The sequence below is a fragment of the Oryx dammah genome, unplaced genomic scaffold, assembly GCF_014754425.2.
Source record: "Oryx dammah isolate SB20612 unplaced genomic scaffold, SCBI_Odam_1.1 HiC_scaffold_18, whole genome shotgun sequence".
NCBI classification, from domain to species: Eukaryota; Metazoa; Chordata; class Mammalia; order Artiodactyla; family Bovidae; genus Oryx; species Oryx dammah.
Genome location: NW_024070202.1, coordinates 85,784,237 through 85,808,185, shown reverse-complemented (window position 1 = coordinate 85,808,185; position 23,949 = coordinate 85,784,237). Strand labels below are relative to the sequence as shown.

General features: G+C 37.9%; 1 protein-coding gene across 2 annotated transcripts in view; it reads right to left on the bottom strand.

Annotated features, from left to right (window-relative positions):
• CPED1 (cadherin like and PC-esterase domain containing 1) overlaps nt 1-23,949 on the bottom strand; it is a 326,436-nt gene that overhangs the window by 229,760 nt on the left and 72,727 nt on the right. For both annotated transcript variants that reach the window (XM_040259514.1, XM_040259515.1), the window contains 2 exons: nt 18,771-18,877; nt 9,471-9,546 (listed from right to left, as the gene is read on the bottom strand). In XM_040259514.1, coding sequence (XP_040115448.1) covers nt 9,471-9,546; nt 18,771-18,877 — 183 coding nt within the window. The remainder of the gene's footprint in view (nt 1-9,470; nt 9,547-18,770; nt 18,878-23,949) is intronic.

Below are 23,949 nucleotides of genomic sequence, written 5' to 3'. Positions count from 1 at the left end.
AGAAGGTAAAGGAGAGAGCCACAGCCTCGTGTTAGGACAGTAAAGGGAGCTTGAGCAGAGAGTTAGGCTGGGAGATAATGGGAAACTAGGGAGAAATGTAGGGACCTCAGCCTGTTCGGAGCCTTGAATGTCACCCAGAGGAGTTTGGAGGAGAGAAAGTGAAAGTGAAAGTGAAGTCACTCAGCCATGTCTGACTCTTTGCGACCCCAAGGGCTGTAGCCTACCAGGCTCCTCCGTCCATGGGATTTTCCAGGCAAGAGTACTGGAGTGGGGTGCCATTGCCTTCTCCAGGGGATCTTCCCAACCCAGGGATCGGACCCAGGTCTCCCGCATTGGAGGCAGACGCTTTACCGTCTGAGCCACCAGGAAGAAGTGGCTAAGAAAGCAGACTCCAGACTCATGCGGACTGTGTGCAGATATCATTTGTTAGATGTGTGACACTGAAAAGTTTACTTAATTTCTCTACACTTGAGTAAAATAGGAATAATAATGATGACTACCTCACAGAGACACTGTAAGTACTAAATGAATTAATATATATGTGTATATATGTATTTATTTTTATAATAAAATATATTATTAATATATATTTTACATAGATCTTGCATACATAGGTAAAATATATAATAATGTAAGATATATAGAACATATATTAGGGTTACTTTTCTTACTTTTATTCTTAAACAATATGGTGTGAATATTTTTCTATGCCAATAGATGTATATCTGCCATCATTTTTAATGTCTTCACAGTTTCCCACTGAAAAATATGCCATGATTTATTCATGCTTGAATTGAATAGTAGTCTAGTATGTAAAAATTGTTCATGAACGGGGAAGGTGGGGAAAATTATGTAGTTTCACTAAATTTAAATTTTCTTCTTTCTTTTTGCTTATCTGTATTTTCTATTCTTTTCATAACGAATGTATCTCACTAGCACAATAACAGCATAAAAAAAGGGAAAGGGAACAGGAATTTAAAAATGCATATCTGATCATTTTTCAAATTTGATCTCTATTTTCCTTCTCATGGTGGCCAAAACTGTTAACAGGACACAGGAAAGAGAAGAACATTTCTACAAACTTCCATGCTTGAAAATAGAAATCACGCTTGATAAATAGAATCCACCCCCACTGACCACTGTTCATGCTCTCTATCCTAAAGTTCCTTATCGAGAACCATGGTTCCCAGCCCAAAGTCTTCAGAGGATTTTTATGGGTCAGACAAGTGGGAGGCAGTGGCCTTTGGGGGCCACAAGGGGGAAAAACAGAAAGGGCAAAGAAGAGGATAAAGAGGGAAGGACCCTACCCTTTTACATCAAACCAAAGTCATTTCTTCCTACATTACATAGGGTTTCTGGGATGTGTGTGTGTGTGTGTGTGTGTGTGTGTGTGTGTGTGCGCGCGCACGTGCGCGCGTGTGTGTGAGAGGAGGTTTTAAGTGGTTCTTTTTTTAAAGACAAAGAAAAATAATCCACCTCACACTCATGCAACCAAGATCAATGCTCTCTCTGTCTGATTTAGGTTTTCTGGCTACAGCTCAGACATCTTCACTTTCTTTCACAGGATCCACAGAGGAAAAATGCTGAAGCACAATGTCAGCAAGAAGTATTGGATTTATTTCCTCTATCCTGAATGCAGAACCATTAATATGAAGAAAACTGCCCAGAGAGCTGATCTATAAGAAGCCCTAAAACATTACTGGATATGAGAAGAGAGACCCCTCTTACCACTGTCTCTCTAATTTGTCCTTAGCCTCCTCTCTAAAGAAATAGTGAACATATATTTAAAGATTTGGGGGTTGAAATGGTACAAAAATACAAGCCTGTCCATAAGAAGTCTATATCCATCTCCAGCCTGCATGCCTGAGGAGAACCAACAATGTGATAAGGTGTTAAGTACATTCTTTTTAGACAGGAATAAGGTGACCAGTCTCTGGGCTGCAATGATAATCACCCAGAAGTGGATACCAGTCATGTAATTTATTGGTATCTTTCTGCTTTGTGTGTGTAATATGATAACAGTTCTCTAGTTCTTTCATGGATACAAATACCTTATTACTCAAAATGGGTAATTATATCTTGGAGGAAGGACACAGTATTTTCCACTTCTCCTGCCGGCACTCTGCCTCATAGAGCCAACTCAATACTGAATTTGTTCAGTGAGTAAAGGGATAAATCCATCCAAGCATTGCCAAAGCCCTCTAATGATCAGCAGGGTCCCCTTCCACCACTCTATAAAGAGTTATTCGCTCAGCTGTGTATGACTGTTTGTGACCCCATGGCCTGTAGCCCATCAGGCTCCTCTGTCCATGGAATCTTCCAGGCAAGAATACTGGAGTGGGTAGCCATTCCCTTCTCCAGGGGATCTTTCCAACCCAGAGATGTAACCCAGGTCTCCTGCACTGCAGGCAGATTCTTTACCATCTGAGCCACCAGGGAAGCCCTTCCACCACTCTGACCCCCTCCATCAGTAACCTCTCCAGTCTTCCATTTTAAAATATTAGAGGAACTATTATATACCAGGAATTATGCCCATTCACTGAACTTGAGAACAGGGTGTCTTAGTCCTTGTAGGGAGACAAACATATACAAATACAACTAAGACACACTGTGACTAGGCTATTCTGGAAGCTTTCACAAGTACAATACAAACAAAGAGGAAAGAAAATGTATCTGTCTCAGCAAATCAGGTGGACTTTACTTGGAAGACAGTCCTGAGTAAAAAGAGCTTAGATTTTCAATATAAAATATATTTACTTCATATTTGCTTCATTTGCAAAACAATATGCTCAACTGGGAAGGAATGTGTCATTTTCTTATCACTTAACTTTTCTGAGACAAACAGCTGAATGACAGATGTAAGCTCCCAGCGTCTAACTTGTTTAGCCCAACTGATGGCTTGCTAAAACCATAGGAGACATTCTTTTAGAAACCACACCCAAACCATCAGCACTTTCTGCCAGCTTTTCTTTTGAAATATATCCTGATCATGCAAGAGAGGGTCTTCTCTACTCCACTGAATTGAACAGAGCATTAAGAACCACAATTTGCTTCCATCAGCCTTAGAATGTATGGAAATTCCTCTGATAGTTTCCTATATTGTGAGTGCTAGGGCTAGTATTCAAAAATTTTAAATGTGTTTTCACAAGTATCCTAGAGGGAAATTAGGACAGAATGCCTCAGGGCGCACTAGCTACTTGTGTTGTGGTGGTGGCTGAGCTAACAATTGCAGGAGTAGTAAGATTTTTTTTTTTCCATTTTAGCAAGTGAGGAAGACATCGAAAGAACAGAACTTGTGTGTTTTCTTCAGTGTTTACTGTGTGGGAGCAGAGAAGACAGATTGTAAGATTTTTCTGAATTGGTGGCTTAAGAGTTGATGTTTAAGGAAAAATATATACACTTGTAGGGAAATACTCCAAGTGGCAAACTCAGTGGTCCAGGCTTGGTAGGAAAGAAATGCCAGGGGACTTGGAGAAAGGGGCAGAATTAAGAGTAACAAAAGTGACATCTGAGGTTCCAGGCTCAGAGATATTGAAGGAGTGAAAAAGCCAAAAAGCCAGTGATTATAAAGTGGTGAATTAAAGCCTCAAAGATGGATATAGTTGTCTGTAATGCAAATTACTAATCAGCAAGGCTGCTCAAATGGTAGGCTGAAGATGAAAAGAAATGAAGGTCATGGATTTAATGAGATCAAAGAACTATGATGATGAATGGGTCATTGGTGTGGGCATCAAAACTGACAAGAATGATGGCAGCTCTGAAGTCTCCAGAAAGAGTCAACCCAGGTGATGATTTTCTTATTGAATATTCTGAATGATCAGGATGTTAACAGATGAGAGGAAGAAGGGGTAGCAAAGAGATGCCAACAATTCCTCCCAACACCGGAGATTAAGGTTTTAGTAGAATACCCAGCTTCACTGTCCTTAGGGATTAGGGATTAGGAAAGAAAGTTACCATTTCACGAGGTGAATGGAAGCTGGAGTTACCAAGTGTGTAGAGAAATGCAAATATGCTAAGAGGAAGGAGCTTAGAGAAGTGTGAGGACACAAACGTGGGACAAGAAGGACCAGGCTACCAGATGGGTCTGAATGTTGAAGTCTACAGATCTGAGAAACATGGGGTGTTGTTACGTGTCCCACATTGCCGCTCTGTCAAGGTCTATCTTGGCGATGTCACGTGGTACTGCCTTGCACCTTCCTATGTTTTCAACTCCTCTTCTTAAAGTCCAAATGACTTACATTAATGAGTCTATAAATTTGATGACAAGCCAAATATTGAAAATGCATGGGTCATTTGATCTTACAAGCTTCTGAATTGTTATGAACTTCTTATATCACATACTAGGCTCTCATAAAAACTTGGGTGTGTGACTTCTGGTCTCAATAAAATCTATCCCTGGCTCAAGTCAGAGCATAAGAGCTTACCTGGGCCTTGCTGTTTAGTCCCTAGACAGACTGCAGTGAGCAGGCGGAATAAATTTGTCTTATTTCTGAAAGAAATGGGGGGAAAGATCACTCTAGCTAGTGTTTATAATGAACTGGATTATTCAGAAACAAGAAAAGAAATGGGAAGGGTATGAGAGCATGTTGACTTGGACAAGACTGGTCATGGTAGAGATGGAGGAAAGTAGACGGATTCAGTAAGTTTTGGGAGTGAACGGCTTGCTGGTAAACTGAATAGGAATTTGAACGCACTTCCAGAAATTCTACCAATTAGAAATTCACTGGGTTTGCAAACTTCTTTTATCAAAATGCAAATACATGTAAGAGGCTTATGACTGGGGTGAGGGTATAATTTAGTTTGAATTAGTTCCATCAGCTTAACTTTATTCTATCACCTAGCTGAAGTCAGTCATACTAAACAGGTGAGGGTTTTACTTGGGGAAAGAATGTTTTGCACAAAGAATATAATCGTGTGTGGGACAGAAGTGTAAAGGCAGAAGCAAGAAGGCACATTCAGAGGACACATGGAGGCAGTTCAGCATTTGAGAGCATGGAGAAGAAGCAAACTCTGGTGTTCTCTGAAAGTCTGCCTGATTGCCCCATAGAGCTCTGTCCCCAATTTTCTTTAATACTGGGAACCTCATTACTCACATTCTTGTTTGAAGGAGAACATTACTTTAGAGGAAAGGAAAAAATGAAGTCAATAAAAATTCTCAGATGGTATTAAGCATTAATAATTTCCATGTTGCTTTGTTTAAATTAAAACTAGTCTACTTGATTCCCTGAAAATATTTCACTGGTGTCATATGAAAAACAGAAATATTTAAACCTAGAATTTTAAAAACAATCACCAATTCCATGTAAGATAAATAACTGATACTGGTTGATATTTGAAAATAAGTTCAATTATGTTATTAAAATATATATTTTATATTTGGTAGTAAATATCTATATTTTTTAAAAGTCCAGGTTTGTTGACATACAACAAAAGAGTTAAACTCTGTTTATCATTTTCCTTTTCCTTTTCTTTTTTTATATATTCACATGTTACTGAAAAGATGAGGCCAGAGATCTTAAAATGTTCAAAATGCTATCTTTGAGTACAAGTTTGGGTACATTTCAAATTTCACATGAAAGCTAGTACTCAGAACTAAGATAAAACTGGAAAGAATGAGCAATAGCCAAAACTTTGGCACACTACTAACCAAGGCTTCTTGGATGGCATAAAAGTGAACAAAAACAACTGACAACTCAAATAAAACAGTTTCCCTGGTGTTTTGTTTTGTACTTATTTTTCAAATATAGAAAAGAAATCTTTTTATAAAAAAATGAAACAATAAAAAGCAATTTCCGGTGGTGTGCAGTGGTAAAGAATCCACCTGTCAACGCAGGAGATGCAGGAGATATGGGTTCGATTCCTGGGTTGGGAAGATTCCTTAGTAGGAAATGCAGCCCACTCCAGCATTCTTGTCTGGAAAATTCTATGGACAGAGGAGTCTGGAAGTCTACGGTCCATGGGGTCACAAAGAGTCAGACACAACTGAGCACGCATGCACGCACGTGCAATAAAAAGCAACAAAAGTCACTAGTAAAAAATTTGGGCCAATGAAAAATTATGAAGCATTTGTCTTCAAACACAAACACATTAAATGGCAAGATAAAAATAAACCTTTGGGCTAGCCAGTAAAAATTCCACGGACTTGTGCCTTTCCATGTGAGTCACAAGTCTAATAGCAGGTACACTCTATGCAGCTGGGATACGGAACAGACCGTGTTAGTCTTACAGGCTGTCTTTAAACTCTCCCTACATCTGGCTCAGATTCTGTCCGGCCACACTTGCAAGGTCCCATTCAGATTCATCTGGATGATCATCCCTGCCTTCGTAGCATCCGTGTTGGTACCTACTGCTCAACATAAAGCCTGGCACAGCATGTCTGTATGGGAAAAAGGCACAGAGGAATTATGGAATCTCAGCGTTATTAATAATTGCCAAATGTCTTATTTTTATCGATTAAAAAAAGAAAAGCCTGAAGTGCAAACCAGGCTTCAAATCTTGTTCCAAATTATACATTGATTAAGCTTCAGAACTCAAACCTGTCAGGTATTCTTTTCTGAAATCATTATGAGATACTTCTTCATGTATTTTTCACATTTTTGCATCATTTGCAAACAGAGGCACTAAGAATCTGTGCTGAACTATCTTTTCAAAGATATTTATGCAGCAGATAGTCTTGAAAGATACAGATGGCGTCTGTCTCCAGATCAAAGAGAAGGTTTTGCCCAGTATAACAAAAATAATGGGTCTTTCTGGGGCAAAGGGTAGGCACACTCACGCACTTTTTGAACATTCAAACTCTCTAAGCGAGGAGCTCTGCTCTTGAAATTCAAACTACTTAGTATACAAGTGTCACCACCTAGACCTCTTCACTTGCCCTGTGGGAGTTGGGATTCACTGAACCACTGCAAATGCTGATAATCTGTCTGCCTCTCTTGCTATAAATAATAAAGTCATTTGTCTCTGACCCAGGAGTCTCCTATCTTCTGCCAGCTCCCATGAAACTGGCAGGCAGACTTGTGAACTTGGAAGAAGGTGAATTCTGACTCTTCACAGGTTCAGCAGCAACATAAAATTGTAGTGATAATCCATCACATAAAGAGAAAAAATATTGAAAGTCCTGTTGTTGGACTTTTCACATCTAGGATGACCCAGTTACCATTTTGGAGTACTATGTGTTAGTATATTAATAGTATGTATATAAATACGTATTAGTTGTCAAATAAAATTATATACACATAATTCCATGGACTATATAGTCCATGGAGTCGCAACTGAGCAACTTTCACTTTCATAAACATACCTGTATACTTAATTTTTTTAATTAAATCTGTGAAATGGGTCTCACTATCCTCACTTTATAGCTTAAAAAAAAACAAAACCAACAACAACTCAAATTTAACTCACACACCTTATAGGTGGCAGAGCTAAAAATCTCTGGTTTCAAAATCTGTGTTTTGTCTGTCTCAAAATGGCATAGATCACTTTAGTTTTAAATAAAATGACTAAAGTATATAGTATTATGTTTAGTTTTACCATCTTTTTAATAGTACCTACTTTTTAAAATATTTTTAGGTACAGTCATGATGCTATCTAATCTGTATTCAATATTAAATATTCAGTATTCACAAGTAATCTGTTTTTTAATCTTATTAATATTAATGTTATATTGTATACTGTATATTCATAGCCATTGTCTCCAACATAAGCTATTGTTTATAAAGTCTATACCAAAAAACAGTGCTGTAGACCTATTCCTTTAAGGCTACACATCTAAGAAAATTATCTTCAGCTATAGAAAGATAACATTACGGGAGAAATAATTCCATTAAAAAGGCTGTATATTCCATGAAATTACCTTGTTAGTCACAGAGATACATAGAAAATTACAAACTAGACAGAGTGAGGAAAAGACTATATATATCTAGAACTTATAGATTATTTTGAGAATAAGAAATGTTTAAAGCAGCAAGTAGACTAAAGTTTTTTAATCTTATGGAAGCAAAATGTAAACTTAGATAAGAGTTGTTTGGGGAATTTTTTTGAAACTGGTAATTCATATCTGGCTACAAACAGGCTTTCATTAATATGCTTCTATTCTGCTAACTCCAGTGCTTATCAGTCATTTTGAAATGCAAACAGCAACAAAGAAAAACATACTTTGAAAGTATGTAGGTTCTGTTCAAAATGTAAACAAATGTTTTAAAAAATGACTTATTAAAGGATTTCTAGATACATATTAATAATGTACTGATGGGAATAATCAGTTTACTTGCATCTCACAAAAACACTTTTTTATAAAATAATATTCACTAAAGTTTACATAAACAAAAGAAAGAGATCATGGAGTCAGTTATAAGTGTCATATAAAATGATTCCTGCATAACCAAGTTTATATATCAATTATTTATTTTAAAGAAAGTGAAAGTGAAAGTGGAGTCGCTCAGTCGTGTCCGACTCTTTGCGACCCATGGACTGTAGCCCACCAAGCTCCTCCGTCCATGGGATTCTCCAGGCAAGAATACTGGAGTGGGTTGCCATTTCCTTCTCCAGGGGATCTTCCCAACCCAGGGATTGAACCCAGGTCTCCCACACTGCAGGCAGATGCTTTAACCTCTGCACCACCAAGTACCTTAAATTGAAAGGTTAATTGCTAATTTATGACTATTTTAATCTTTGGTAAATGACAATAGAAGACGGTAGTCTTTATAGTGGGACATATCAACGTGGTACATGTTTGCTGTAGAAGCAGAAACCCCATGGAAAAGCTGATGGGTTAAGATACCAGTTTTATGATTCAATTCAGAAACAAATTAATTTTAAAAACATAATTAAAACTATGTGGATTTAAATATTAATGATATAGTGTAATACTTTCTAGGGACAAACATTAAGTGTGTTTTAAACTAGAAATCTGAGGAACTTTTTCATTGATGAGTTTTCAAGTAGGCTACAACTACATCAACGAAGACTCATATGCAATATGATATTTTCTTTCCACTCTGAGACTCTACGAGGAGGCAAGATGGTAATTTTTGTCCCAAATTTCTAAAGTTGTTGAGACAAATTGAGAGACCTCCAGGAAGCAGAAAGACATTTGTTAAGATTGGAGTCACTTAAAGAAATATATTTTTTAAAAACCTCAAGGTTTATATAATTAAGAAGTACTATAATAATTGCTTTTAAAATGAAGCAACAATTATTTTGAAGACAAATACACAGGAAGAAAAAGAATATTCATCTACAAATTTAGAAGGCAAAACTAAGAGAAAGAATTTCAACGTTTTGTGCTAGTCCTTATTATCAAGGTCTTTCTCTTTGGCAAAACCTTGTGATTTCTAGAAGATTTGTGAAGGTGGCATTGATGAACAAAGGAGCTTAGTATGCTGATCTGAGGGCTCCTTAGTTGGTGTCTGCTGAGGAAGCCTATATATCTCACAGATTTATGCATAAGGAAACAAATGAAAGATTACCTGGAAATCTTCTAGTGAGTTGACATAATCCTTCCTTTCTGCAAAGCTGATGCTGTATTTCTGGTAACATGTTTACCTGAAAGAAAAGGGAGAAGCTCTAATGAGTTAAGCATTCATAAACACCAAGGCAAAGAAAACACAAACAGCCCTCAGGGTCCAGGTATGAAGTATTGTCTACACCATTCACTCCCTATCTTCAAATCTCTGTAAGTCAACATTCAAATGCAAAATAATAGAGTGGTTTATTTGATAATAAAAGATAAAAATTGCCCTTAGGAATTTTCAAAATATTTGGGAACATTTTTTAAAACACAGACATACTTCTATGTCATGATATTGAATCACAGACATCTACTACTAATGCTTAACCTGTTAGCATTTACAGTTTTCAATGATGCTAAGTTGCTTAGTAGTGTCTGACTCTTTGCAACCTCATGGACTGTAGCCCACCAGGCTTCTCTGTCCAAGGGATTCTCCAGACAGGTATACTGGAGTGGGTTGCTATGCCCTCCTACAGGGGAATCTTCCCACCCCAGGGATCAAACCCACGTCTCTTATGTCTCCTGCATTAGTAGATGGGTTGCTCACCGCTAGCACTACCTAGGGAGAAGTCAATGGCAACCCACTCCAGTACTCTTGCCTGGAAAATCCCATGGACGGAGGAGCCTGGTAGGCTGCAGTCCATGGGGTCGCTAAGAGTCAGACACGACTGAGCGACTTCACTTTCACTTTTCACTTTCATGTATTGGAGAAGGAAATGGCAACCCACTCCAGTGTTCTTGCCTGGAGAATCCCAGGGATGGGGGAGCCTGGTGGGCTGCCGTCTGTGGGTCGCACAGGGTCGGACAGGACTGAAGCGACTTAGCAGCAGCAGCAGCAGCAGCCCTACCTAGGAAGACCTTTTCATTTCATGCTACATCTGTGCTGTTGTGTCCTACTCTTTGCGACCCCATAAACTGGTGGCTCCTCGTCCATGGGATTTCCCAGGCAAGAATACTGGAACTGGTTGCCATTTTCTTCTCCAGGGGATCTTCTTGACCCACAGGATGGAACCCATGTCTCCTGTAGTGCCGGCAGATTCTTTACCATTGCACCACTTTTCACATCATACTGAAGGGTATTTATTGCTTCAAGTATAAAATCCAGTCACGACAAAACTCTATTTTAACAGAAACTTGCTCTTGGGAAGCTTTATAAATGTAGTCATAAATTCAAACACATATTTTAATTTATAAAGAAAAAATACAAACAAACAATTCTTCTCTTTGAAATTTACAGATCAACTAGCTATTCTCAACGGAATCCCCCTAAGAACATCAAATATGGTAACACTTCATTAAAACTAACAGAAAGATTCACTATAAATTGGCTTGAAAATCAGATTCATTTTTGACCAAATATTGATTACTTTCAAATTAATTCAGTCCATCCTAAAAATGTACTGTATTAACAGTTTCTTTCAGGCCTGCTGACCTGACTGGATAAAAGGAATTCAGTTGCAGCTGGAGAAAAGAGAAAGAATAAAAAACATGAGTTTTAGTCCCATTTCTGGTGGGTAACACAGTCAGAACCTTGAGCATATCACCTTACTTCTTTTTTTCAATCTCTCCATTTGAAAAATAGAGCCCTGGGTCTCTAAATACCACTTCTGCTCTCAGCTTTGATCAATTCAACAATTCAACCACAAGTTGTAGTTTTTAAAAAATGATTCATTTAAAGTGCTTTGAAACAGTTCATCGATTAAAAGTTTTTTAATCCTTGCAATCTTGTTAACTCTATCCGTTTATTCAGCAAACTGTAAACTTCAGCTCAGGTCAGGCATAAATTTTTTAATGCTCTGTTTTTTTTTTTCAAGGATTGAGTATTTTTCATTCCTCTATAACTTTTAATGCAGAAAATCTCTGCAATAAAAAAAACAAAAATTAATTTCTTCTAATAAAACCATTTCTAATATAGTCTCATTTTAATTTCTGAGTGTACATAAAAATAATGTATTTAACTCATGTATATGTAAACTTTCCTATTCAAGTTAGTCTGTGCAAAAGACAGATCTTCCCAAGTGGTGCTAGTGGTAAAGAACCTGCCTGTTAATGCAGGAGACATGAGACGTAGGTTCAGTCCCTGGGTTGGGAAGATTTCCTGGAGGAGGAAATGGCACACGCTCCAGTATTCTTGCCTGGAGAATCTCATGGACAGCAAGCTTGCCGGGCTACATTCCGCAGGGTCGCAAAGAGTCAGACACGACTGAAGCAACTTAGTATGTTCATACAAAAGATAAATAACTAGTATGACTCAATATAGTTACTGAATCTCTACATTTGCAAAGTTCTGTGTTATGAATATTTTACTTTATTTTTAATTCCTTTTAAAATTTTTTCCCATTTGGGTTATTACAGAATATTGAGCAGAGTTCCCTGTGCTATAGAGTAGGTCCTTGGTTATCTGTTTTAAACAGATATTGGTTATCTGTTTTAAACATAGATGTATATACATGGGGTTTTCCAGGTGGTATTAGTGGTAAAGATCCTACCTGCCAGTGCAGGAGACATAAGAGACATGGGTTCAATCCCTGGGTTGGGAACATCCCCTGGAGAAGGAAATGGCAACCCACTCCAGTATTCCTGCCAGGAGAATCCTATGGACAGAGGAGCTTGGTGGGCTACAGTCCGCGGGGACACCAAGAGTTGGACACAGCTGAAGTGACTTAGCATGCATGTACATGTCAATCCCCCAGACTCCCAGTCTATCCCTCCCCTCCCCATCCTTCCTCTCTGGTCACCATAATTCAATCTCTAAGTCTATGAATTTGTTTCTGTTTTGTAGATGAGTTCATTTGTATCTTTAAAAAAAAAATTTTTTTTGCATATAAATGATATCATATGATACTTGTCTTTGTCTGACTGCTTCACTTAGTATGATCATCTCCAGGTCCACCATCCATATTGCTGCAAATAGCATTATTTCAATCTTTTTAATGGCCAACTAATATTCCACTGTATGTGTGTACCACATCTATACTGTACTAAAGCCCAGGCTTCAGCAGAACCCATTCTTGGGAACATAGGACTTGAGAAAAGTGGATAGTATACTTTAGATTTTAGGATGTCTACATTTCTCAAATTCAAAAGTGATCACTTTTAGAGTCTAAATGTAGGAAAAGAAGGGCCTTCATAAAACCCTAAAATTTTCAATTCAGCATTCCTAAGAGAGTTTGGAGGGAGGGGACAGACCATTGCAAAGGTCTGGGGAGTCCACCATAGAGGTTTAGTGGTTTTATGTTGTTATTTTTACCACACAAAACACATTTCTAAATTCGGTTGTGAAAAGGTTTAAAAGCCCATATACTTGAACCATTTTCCTCCATTTAAGGAAAAAAAAAAATCACTCAGTTGCTACTGACTAAATAGAATCTGTAATGACAGTAGGGCCAAGAAAGAGAAGCAGCATTAGCTAAGTAGCAGGAAAGGCTGTGTACAGGTCCTATTTAAAACCTCCACCCACTTCTCGAAGGGCTCAGAGAAAATGTGCTACTGTTGCAGATGCTTACAACATCCTTTTTATACCATCCTGACTTCTACAAAGTGAAAGAAAGTAAGTGAAGTCGCTCAGTCGTGTCCAACTGTTTGCAACCCACTGGACTGTAGCCTACCAGGCCCCTCTGTCCATGGGATTTTTCAGGCAAGAGTACTGGAGTGGGTTGCCATTTCCTCCTCCAGGGGATCTTCCCGACCCAGGGATCGAACCTGGATCTCCCCCATTGTAGTCAGATGCTTTACCATGTGAGCCAGCAGGGAGGTCAACTTCTACAGGTGGAAAGGAGTTGCAGAGCCCTGGTAAAACGAACTACGGGAACTGAACTAATGGGCCAGAAGAATGTGTGTAGATGCTGCAAAGACAGAGTGTGGCTCACACAGATTTCAGAAACAAAGGGTAGTTGCTGTGTCTTATCAGAGAGATGCTCCTGCCAATGCAGGAGATTCAGGAGACCCGGGTTTGATCCCGGGGTCGGGAAGTTCCCCTGGAAAAGGAACTGCCAACCCACTCTAGTATTCTTGCCTGGAAAATCTCATGGACCGAGGAGCTTGGCGGGCTACAATCTATGCAGTGGCAAAGAGTTGGACACAACTGAGTGACTGAGCCTGAGCATGAGCAGGATCAGAGAGATGACTTCTCACATGAGATCTTGTGTCAGGATGATGAACTGACTGAGGGCCAGCCAAGCACTTGCTTCAGAAAGCCAGAGCCAAGCCAAAGGAAGCAACTGCTCTCACTTTTGCATCCCCCACCCAATGACATGCTTCCCCTGCTCTTTGCTCCAAAGCACATCTCTGGAATTAATAGAGTCAAAGCAGATGACATGACCCAGGCGACACGTGACATGAGAAGGATCATCTCCATTCTACACTGGAACTGAGCACCAAACTAAGCAGTTAAACTAAATAAACACAAAGAAGTAAACACACGTGACACTATGGGTCTTAACAGCTGTGGTAAATCAACTTTATTACACATATTTTAACTTTGTATTAGTTAAACCTAATAAAGTTCTTTCATATCCTATTGCTTTTTATTCTTATTTTTACATACATCATAAAATATGTAAGATTTGCTTCATTATCAAGTGGGACATAATCAGAGAAGTTTTCATTGGGATTAGCTGACTTGTATACAATGAGCTTCTCTGGCTTAATACTGCAATAATTCTTTCCAATAGAATTTATTTTGGGCGGGCAATTTTAAGGGCAAGGCAACACTGAAGAGAAGGTATAGAGATTTCCCATATGCTCATTCCCCTCACCTACACTCAGCCTCCCCCATCATCAACATCTCCCCCAGAGAGAGAGGTTACAACTGAGGAACCTACATGGACACTTCATTACCAACCAGAGAGGCACTTCTAATACATACTGATCTTGTATTGGGTTTGAATGCTTTATGTATACATGTGCGTGTGGATTTTATAGAGACCACTGTTTTTCCTGGCACAAAAGCTTCTGTATCTTTGAAAGGATTTGAATATATATGAAACAAATGAGCCACAGAATATTTCTGAGATCAAACTGAGAGAAAGGAAAGGTGCATTTAAAAATATTTCAATCCCAATGTACCTTCTACAAACCTAATCTGTGGTAATCTGTCATTTAAATTGTTTCCATTACATACTGTCAGAAGCAAAAGTTAAAAAAAAATCATTCTTATTTTGAGATATATTTCATTAATAAGAGCAACAGTAGAATATTAATTATAAACATTCAGAAAAGGTTTATTAAAAAAAAAAAAACTAAAGCCACAGTAATACCATTAACTCATAAGAAAAACAGATATTTGAATTTGGGTTATTTACATAAAGTGTAGGAAAGCACCCAGGGAAAATTTTGCTTCTGGTTTCTCATGAACATTGACAGTGAAACACATGTCACGTTGTATCTTAGGAAACTGTGCTTTTTCTTCATTAGATCTGTATAGATGTTCACATCTTTTATTTTATCAAAAATCAGATCTTCTTTGAAAGCTGTTTAGTATTATTCATAAGGAAGAGAATTAATGGCAAGAAGGGAACTAGCTAATCAAAGAAAAAAGTCATTATCATCCATATCTCTCACATGCAATTATCACTCCATCATATTTACCTGAGAATGACCTAACAAGCTTCAAAATAAGAGGCTTTGCAGTAGTTCTCAGTGCTCCAAGGACTAAACACAGTATCCCAGATTCAAGGACTGTGAACTCTACAAACATTCAGAGTTAGAAATGAGTCTCCCTGCACTTAAAACCCTACGACATGCCAGAGGTGTGACAGAGCCCCACTTACTGAGTGTTATCCCAAAGAGTGGACCTCGCTTCATTTTTAGCATCTCATGAACCACCAATAGAGTTTTAAGTTCCTTTTAGTCTCTTCCTGGCTAGAGAATCTCCTGGTCATTCATCACCTATAACAGATCTTAAGATCATCTTCATTAAGCACTTAAATTCCAAAGCTCTGAAGTGGTGAGTAATTCTAACATGAGCCAGTGACCTTCATTCTAAGGTCACTGACAATCCTAACACATACCAAACAAATCTGAAGCAACTTCTGTTTTGACTATTTATGTTTACATAAATAACTCATGATTCACAAAACTTCAAATTATTCATGCTCCAAAGTGACAGTTATCTAACATGGATCATTTAGAATTTATGTATTCTTTAAGAATATTGACTAGACTAGGGTTTAAATACAGTGGCTAAATATTTATTTAGAAAGGTTCTACAGTGATACGGTTAAGAGCACAGAAGTTAAAGTAAGACTGCCAGAGTTTGAATCCTAGGTGCTTCATTTATTAGTAAGGAAGATTTAGGCAGTTTTCTTAACTTCTCTTCGCTTTGGTCTCTTCATATATAAAGAATGGATATAAACAAATACAGTAAGCACTTAGAATGGTACTCAGTAGGAAGCTATGGCAAGAGACTGCAAGGTAGGAGTAGAGAGGGTGAATACCTCCTTATCTTTCTGGCTTCCCTCTGTAGGGCTGTGATTTGGTGATGGTTACATTCTTTGACGTATATAGCCCCTTCCCACCAATCTTTCTTTCTTGTCTCTGGCTCTTACTAGGTTCTGCTATATCATTTTTTCTACATACCCTTCTTCAGATCAAGGGTGGTAAAATCTTATAATGTAGCTGGTCACTGAGTGCCTCTAAATCTTTTTGTTTCTCTTTTCGTTCCAAAAGCTCTGTAAATAGCTCTTTTATTAGTTTTTCTTCAGTTAAATTCTTGAGTATGGCATTTGTTTCCTGCTGGGGGCTGACTGATATACACAGCAAATGTTGTCAACTTTATCCTGTAGCTAAAATGGGAAGCTGTGCAAGATTTTAATGACAGGAGTAATCAGCTTAAGTCAGCAATTTGTATTTTTCACTCTGATAACAGTGAGCAGTATGGATTTCAGGGGCAAAACATTCTTGCTTTGGAAAAATCAGTGAAGAGATTTTGGCAACTGTCCTGGTTACACATGGTGACTGTCTGATCAGAATAAAGGTAGTAAGTTTGGAAAGTAGGTATGATATTTGAGAACTATTTAGAAGTTAAATTCCTTAGTATTCGTGATTGACAGAATGCAGATGACAAAGGACAGAAAGGACTCAAAGGTGAAGGCTAATTTCTATCTTAGGAAGTGACAGAGTGATTAACCACACTTATGACCAGCAGCGCAGTTTTGCAGAGCTTCTAAACGCCAGCACAGAAGTGAATTTACCAGAGACAACAATTAATCCATTTACTCTTCATTGAATCTGAGGTGTTTGTGCGACATTTAAGTGGAGATGTTCAGAGAGTAGTTATACAGGAAATCCTGAAGCCTGGGAAACTGCTTGGAACTTCAGATGTAGATTTGGGAGTCATCAATTACAAATGATAGTTGAAACTTTAGAGGTGGTGTCGGGGAACAGAGGCATTTAAAGAATGGACAGAAGAAAGGTGGCTCTGAAGAACACAGAAAGGACAGCCAAAGATGCAAAGATGTACAAGAAAAAGCAAAAGAATGTGCTCCTCCAAGGGAGGGGCCAGAGGGAGGAAGGAGTGATCACCACCGTCAATTGCAGAAATACCAAATGATGGGGAGCTTCTATAGTCCTCTTTACTACTGAAAAACATCTATTGGTTTGGACATTTTTCTCATAGGTTTGTTAAAAGTATCGTAAATATGTTTATTTTCCAGCACAGTGACTAGCACACTGTAAGCCTTTTGTTAGTTTTTCTAAAAGTATTTATAAAAGTTTATACACAGGAGTAAATATTGGATGTCAACTTTAAAAGTTAACTTAAAAACTATAAATTTTGTTGTAATTCAACTTAACTTTGAAAACATCAAAACAAGGAATTAGTAAATAAAATCTTTACTACTTGGATAAACAAGTGACCAGGATAAGCAAAAATCCATAGGCTATTTATTTCTTTGGAGAAGGAAATGGCAACCCATTCCAGGACTCTTGCCTGGAAAATTCCATGGACTGAGAAGCCTGATAGGCTATTTCTTAGGCCAAGTCTTACATCCTACTGGGTAAAATTGGATATTGATTGGTAGGAGTTGAAGGCATGTATGTGTCTTAAGTCACTTCAGCCGTATCTAACTCTTTGTGACCCCATGGACTAGAGCCCGTCAGGCTCCATTGTCTATGGGAGTTTCCAGACAAGAATACTGGAGTGAGTTGTCATGCTGTCCTCTAGGGAATCTTCCTGACCCAGGGATCAAACTCACGTGTCTTATATCTCCTGCGTTGTCAGGCAGTACTACTAGTACCACCCGGGAAGCCCCCAAATGGTGAACGTTTTGTGGTGAAGTGTAGAAAGAATGGCCATTGAAACTTTCTTCAAAGATGCAATGGCTCCACTTTTTCAAGACTTTTTTCTTTCAACATTATGGACCAGGAAATACTGTTGTTAAAAACCATAGGTCTATTACAGCACTATTTACAATAGCCAGAACATGGAAACAACCTAAATGTCCATCAACAGAGCAATGGATATAGACGTGGTACATATATACAATGGAATATTACTCAGCCATTACAAAGGAACAAAATTGTGTCATTTGTAGAGACACGGATGGCCCTACAGACTGCCATACACACTGAACTAAATCAGAAAGAGAAAAACAAATACTGGATATTAACGCACATATGTGGAATCTAGGAATATTGTATAGAGGAACGTATCTGCCAAGCAGAAATAGAGACACAGCTGTGGAGAACAAAAGCATGGATACCAAGGGGCAAAGGGAGAACGGGATGAGTTGGGAGTGACATAAATACACTGCGGTGTATAAAATAGATAACTACTGAACAGCACAGGGAACTCGACGCAATGCTCTGTGGGGACCTCAATGGGAAGGGAATCATCTATATATATCTCCTTTGGCTTCCCTGGTGGCTCAGAGGGTAAAGCGTCTGCCGCAATGGGGGAGACCTGGGTTCGATTCCTGGCTCGGGAAGATCCCCTGGAGAAGGAAACGGCAATCCACTCCAGCACTCTTGCCTGGAAAATCCCATGGACAGAGGAGCCTGATAGGCTATAGTCCATGGGCTCACAAAGAGTCGGACACGACTGAGTGACTTCACTTTCACTTTCATATATATATCTATAGCTGACTCACTTTGCTGTACATTAGAAATTTTAATACAACACTGTAAAGCACTTATACTGTGATAAATAATAAAAAGGAAAAACATTAAATTGAAAATAAGTAAATATGGTCATAGGAAACTCAAAAAAATACCTATAGGTCTGATAAGATTTGTTCACTTTTTGAAAAAGAATGTTTACCTTCTGATGTAAATTTAACTGGCACATGTCTTCCTTTGATATGCAGGGTTTTCCACCAGGTGTCCTAGAAGATAGGCAAATAAGCAGATCCCAAGAGTCCAAATCACCTAATAGCAAAAGAGTATGGAAAAACAAATACTTTATCAGATTTGTAAAGGCACCATTTACATCTTCAGACTAAAGAATGTAAACACAAGTAACAATGATTCTGAATATACTTAAAAGACAATATTCAAAGTAACTAAAATTCAACTTTTCTAATTATGCAGAACTTATACTTTCATATTGTATCTTAGGGAAAATCCAATGATCTGAAGTTATATCAAGAAATTCCTCTAAAAGACAAAATTAGAATGTTTCAAGTCACTAATTTTATAAATTTATAAAGTCTCAATTGGAAATTGGAAGGAAAGAAGATTATAAAGTATTTTTAAGAGATGAAGGAATTGTAAATCAAATAACAAGAAGCCAAAACACCGAATATTTTGTTCTGGGCCTCTGTATTACCATTAATTTTCATAGGTCTTAAAAATAAAAATAAAAAAATTTTTAAAGATTGTTTTCTACTTTTTTATAATTTTATTTATTTGTTTATTTTATTTTTGGCTGTGCTGGGTCCGCGTTGCTGTGTGAGCTTTTCTCTAGTTGCAGCAAGTGGTGGCTACTCTCGAGTTGCAGTGTGCTGGCTTCTCATTGCTGTGACTTCTCTTGTGGGGCACAGGCTCTGGGACATGTGGGCTTCCGCAGTTGCAGCACACGAGCTCAGCAGTTGTGGCTTCCAGGTTCTAGAGCACAGCCTCAGTAGTTGTGGTTTATGAGCTTAGTTGCTCTGCAGCATGAGGAATCTTCCCAGAGCAGGGATTGAACCTATGTCTCCTGCACTGGCAAGCAGATAGATTCTTTACCACTGAGTCACCAGGGAAGCCCCCCAAATTACTTTGATCAATTTTTTTACAAAAAAAAGTTGGGCTAAGTAGGAAATAAAATTCAATGAAAAATTTAAGACAGGTTTTTTCAAAAAACAAATTTATGTTCTGTTATAGTCAGCAAGGCTGACTTTAAAATACAGAGTATAACATAGACTAAAGCAAATGATATTTTAGCTATCTCACCAAGAACAAAGTTCTTTGCCAGTAAATCATAGTTACTTGCCAAAATAATCTCTGCAAAATACATTCTTGCATAATGCTTAAACTTTTAAAAATTAACATATATGTGGCTAGATGGGTTTATTTTCCCTTATTCTTTTTGATCTATTTACATAAATTTGTGTCAGCACACCCCTGCATATAATTGATGGTTAGAAACATTTGTTATATGAATGAATGAGTAAGTAGCTAATGACAGGAGTAGTAAACACATTACTTCAGAGACAATATAGAAATATCTATCTCAAAAAAAAAAAACAGAAAAAGAACCTTAAGTAATACTCAAAAGAATTGGTACTACTTGGGAAATTTCTCCATTTTAGATGGAAATTCAGCTGAGAAAATGAGGCAATTTCTGTACACATGGCATCTTTTGTTGATCAATCCTAAGATAAATGATCCTTCAAGTAACATTTAGTATTTGTTAGTATTTATGCCAAACCTCACAAGTCACTTCCTGCATTGTTAGTAGCTTCAAAAAGCTAGGAAATATTCAAGGCCATCTTAAAAATGTCCTAGAATTTCTGATTTGATAGCCTAATGCTTTCAAAGAAGAGCCATACTGGGGAAAAAAAGATTGATGAAGAAGAATGATCTATGATGATTAGGAATGAAATTTCACTGTCACTACTCAAGTCCTTCTCCCTTTGACAGGTCCTGTGCGGTCTGAGCTATTGGTCTATAGTTGTCCTGTTGCTAGACGGGAAACCTCTCTGCCCAACCAGAGGATCCAGGCAACTGAACTCGAGTTAACATCTGAGCTTTCATCCTAGAGCTTCTCTGCTTGCTTGATGTATCTCAGAATGCTGGAGGATAGCACAGTAGTTCAACAGATCAAGGAGAAATGATCCTGGTGATGGGGAGCTGGGAGAAATCTCATCCAGTAATAGCCATCAGGCCTCAGATGTCAAGGGACTCCCCTGTCCCATGCATCCTCACTTTGAAGCAAACTACAAATAGATTCGCATAGTCAAAACCTAATACTCTATGATGATCCCCAAATTTTATTTTAAATGTGCATCTGGCATTTTCAGCCAAAACCATTTAATATGGATTCAACAGGGAAAACACAGAGACTATTTTCATTTGCTATTGCTTTTAGCCCAAGAAACTAAAACACTAGAAGAATCCTACTGTCATAATACACACAACTAAATATTTTAAAAAGATAAGAATAAGCAGAGAGGGAAGAATTTCATATTATGGACTACACTGTTTGGGTGTTAAAATCAGAATATGCTTTGTATTCCTCTAAGTCTGAAGCATGCCCCTCTTCACTACCCAAGGCATACATACAATTTCTAGAGTTGATAGAAATATATATTAAAGTCATAAATGTTTGAAACTAGAGACTCATTTAAATAATTCAAAGCATTCAATTTACTAAGAACCTCCTCTGAGCCAAACACTGTACTAGAAATATGAAAGTCAATAGCAAAACAAAAGGGCAGACAATCACTGCCCTTAGCAATCTGTAAGGGATCTAAACATCAAAAGGAATTTAGGATATTTCATGAAGCATCACACAAATTCTTGACATTCATAATGCTACCCCTCATCTCTCAAAAATATTTAATTAATATTTTAAGATAAAAGTTAATATTTCAAACCCACTTTATAGTACATCAATTTCCTCTTAAAATGAAGGAAACTATAACTCAAAATTTTAAGTGATCTCTTCATATAGTTCTTGCCTAATTCTTGCCACCATGATCTGAAAAAATGCTGATTGTTTCCACTCAAAATTCCTATTGTTATTTTATTGTTACTCTAGCTCTATTTCCTAGTTAAATTTTCTAGTTAAAGTAGACCTGTTCACCTTCTCTTCATTTCTTACTCTAAGTCTGCTCCTCTCCCTGACTCCCACAGCCCTTTTTTAAAGAAAAGGCATTATTTGTTTCATGGGTGGTGCTATGTATTCAAGCTTGGTTTTAGAAAAATACCCCAAAGCCATGCTGAAATCTAGAAACTGCAGAGAGAAAATCACACTCAGTCGTGAAATAATCACATTCAGAAGTCAGCCTTGGAGCATCTTGGATACAAATCTATGCCCCAACAAGACTAGAAGTATGAGTGTTTAGTGGACAATGCCTGCATGGACAGCAGAGGCTGCAGACGCACGGGGGAGTACCAGCCGCATATGGGGTTTGTTTGGCTTGCACCATGTTTGTTTTGGTTTTAATTTTAAGCACTTGCCAAAATGCAAATGTCAGCACAAGTCACATAAAAATCCAGATTTCAGCTTTCACTTGAAAACTTAGAAGTTTTGGGTTCATATCCCACAAGGCAACCACTGACAGTTGAGGGCAGCTTCCCACATTTTCTGTAGTTGACTATAGTGATCCTGCCTGGTCCCACTTTGCCTGGGCTTTTTGCCTTTAGTAGTAGCAAACAGTCCTTAGAACTGCTTGGTGTTAAAACACTGGTGTGTCAGTTTTCCATGAATCGTTCTTTGAGCAAGTTGATGTTCCAGCTTTTAATGAATTAGGCTTGTTCATTAGTAAATGGGTTTTGTTGAGATGACTGTAGGCAAGTTGATATTTGCTCAGTTGGTCTTTAAAGGATGTCTGAACATACCCTTTGATTTCCATTTTTGGCCATGCTTTTCCACAAGGTTGAGTAAGGTCACTTCAATTCCAAAGACATTTGGTTGTTCATGCTAAAGTTGGCAAGGGCTTAAGTGTGGCCTCTTAGAATCTTCTTTCTCTAAGAAGCCTGGGGAAAAAAAAAGTCAAGACTGCCCCAAAGCTATCTTTTTCCCATATGTCTTTTTGGTTGGATTGTTAAAGTGGGCCAGGTCCCACTCTTAGGTGGACCTGCCTTCATTTCTTTCTTGTTCACACTCTTTTTGGATTCTCTCCACATTCAGTGTGTCTTAGGCTGTTGCCACAGTTATAAGTGGTCCAAGACAGGCTCTTTCTAGACACTGAGGCAAGTATATTTGGTGTTGGTCTTACTTGATATGTTTCTTCTGTCCCCCGAATGTTGACATTAGTTTAAGAGCTGAGAAGTCAGATTTGAATTGTTGCTGTACGCAGAAACAAACACAACATTGTAAAGCAACTATACTCTAATAAAAAGTAATTTTAAAAAAAGATTTGGATTGAGGAAAAGACAGGCAAAGCAGATCTTGGCCAATTTGGATGATGGCTTCTTAGGTTTTCCTGGCACAGGGAAAGATGACCTTTATGTGACTCAGCCTAACCAAATGCCAAGGCCACACCATAAATAAGCAAGAATAGCAATAGTAGGGTAATGAATCAAGAGCAAATAGTTCTTGAGTACTTATAGTATACCAGGTACTGTTCCAAATATTTGCATTAATGAATTTATTCTACACAATACCCTGCTAGGTATATATATTTTTTCTTTTTTCAGCATAGAAAGGTTAAATAACTTGCCCAAGGTCAGTCATCTAGTTCAGGGTGGGAAGAGAATTTGCATATAGGAAGTCTAGCTCCAGAAACCCTGTTTGTGATCATTACATCATTATTGCTTCCAAAAAAAAAAAACTGGAAGGCAAGAAAGACATCTAGCTTTTGACGCCTTATATATATTAACTTATGCAGAACTTCGAACAACACTGTGGAGTAGAAACAATTATTACATATACTTTACAAAAGAAGGAACAAAGAGGAACTATTTAGCTTTGGTGTTTTCTCAGTTATTGGTATTTTTCATTTGGGATCATGGAGAAAAAAGAAAAAAGACCATAACAAGTATAACTCAGGTATTCCTAGAACCTCACCCAGCAATAGAATAGCACCCTAACACATTATTAGTGATACCACTGATAACTGAAGTAACAGAAATACTAATGTATAAAAGATCTCTCCCAACTGCAAATGGACTGGGGAACGATAAATATTAACTAGGTTTCCACCTACTTTTGAAAAGAAATCTCTAGAAGTTTCTCAGATGTTTTGATGGTTGTAATAATTTCTTTCCCTTTTCTGTCACAAAGAAACCAGAGCAGGGCTAGCTCTGAGATCAGGCTAGCCAAGCCCTTAAGAGAGATCACAGGACATGGT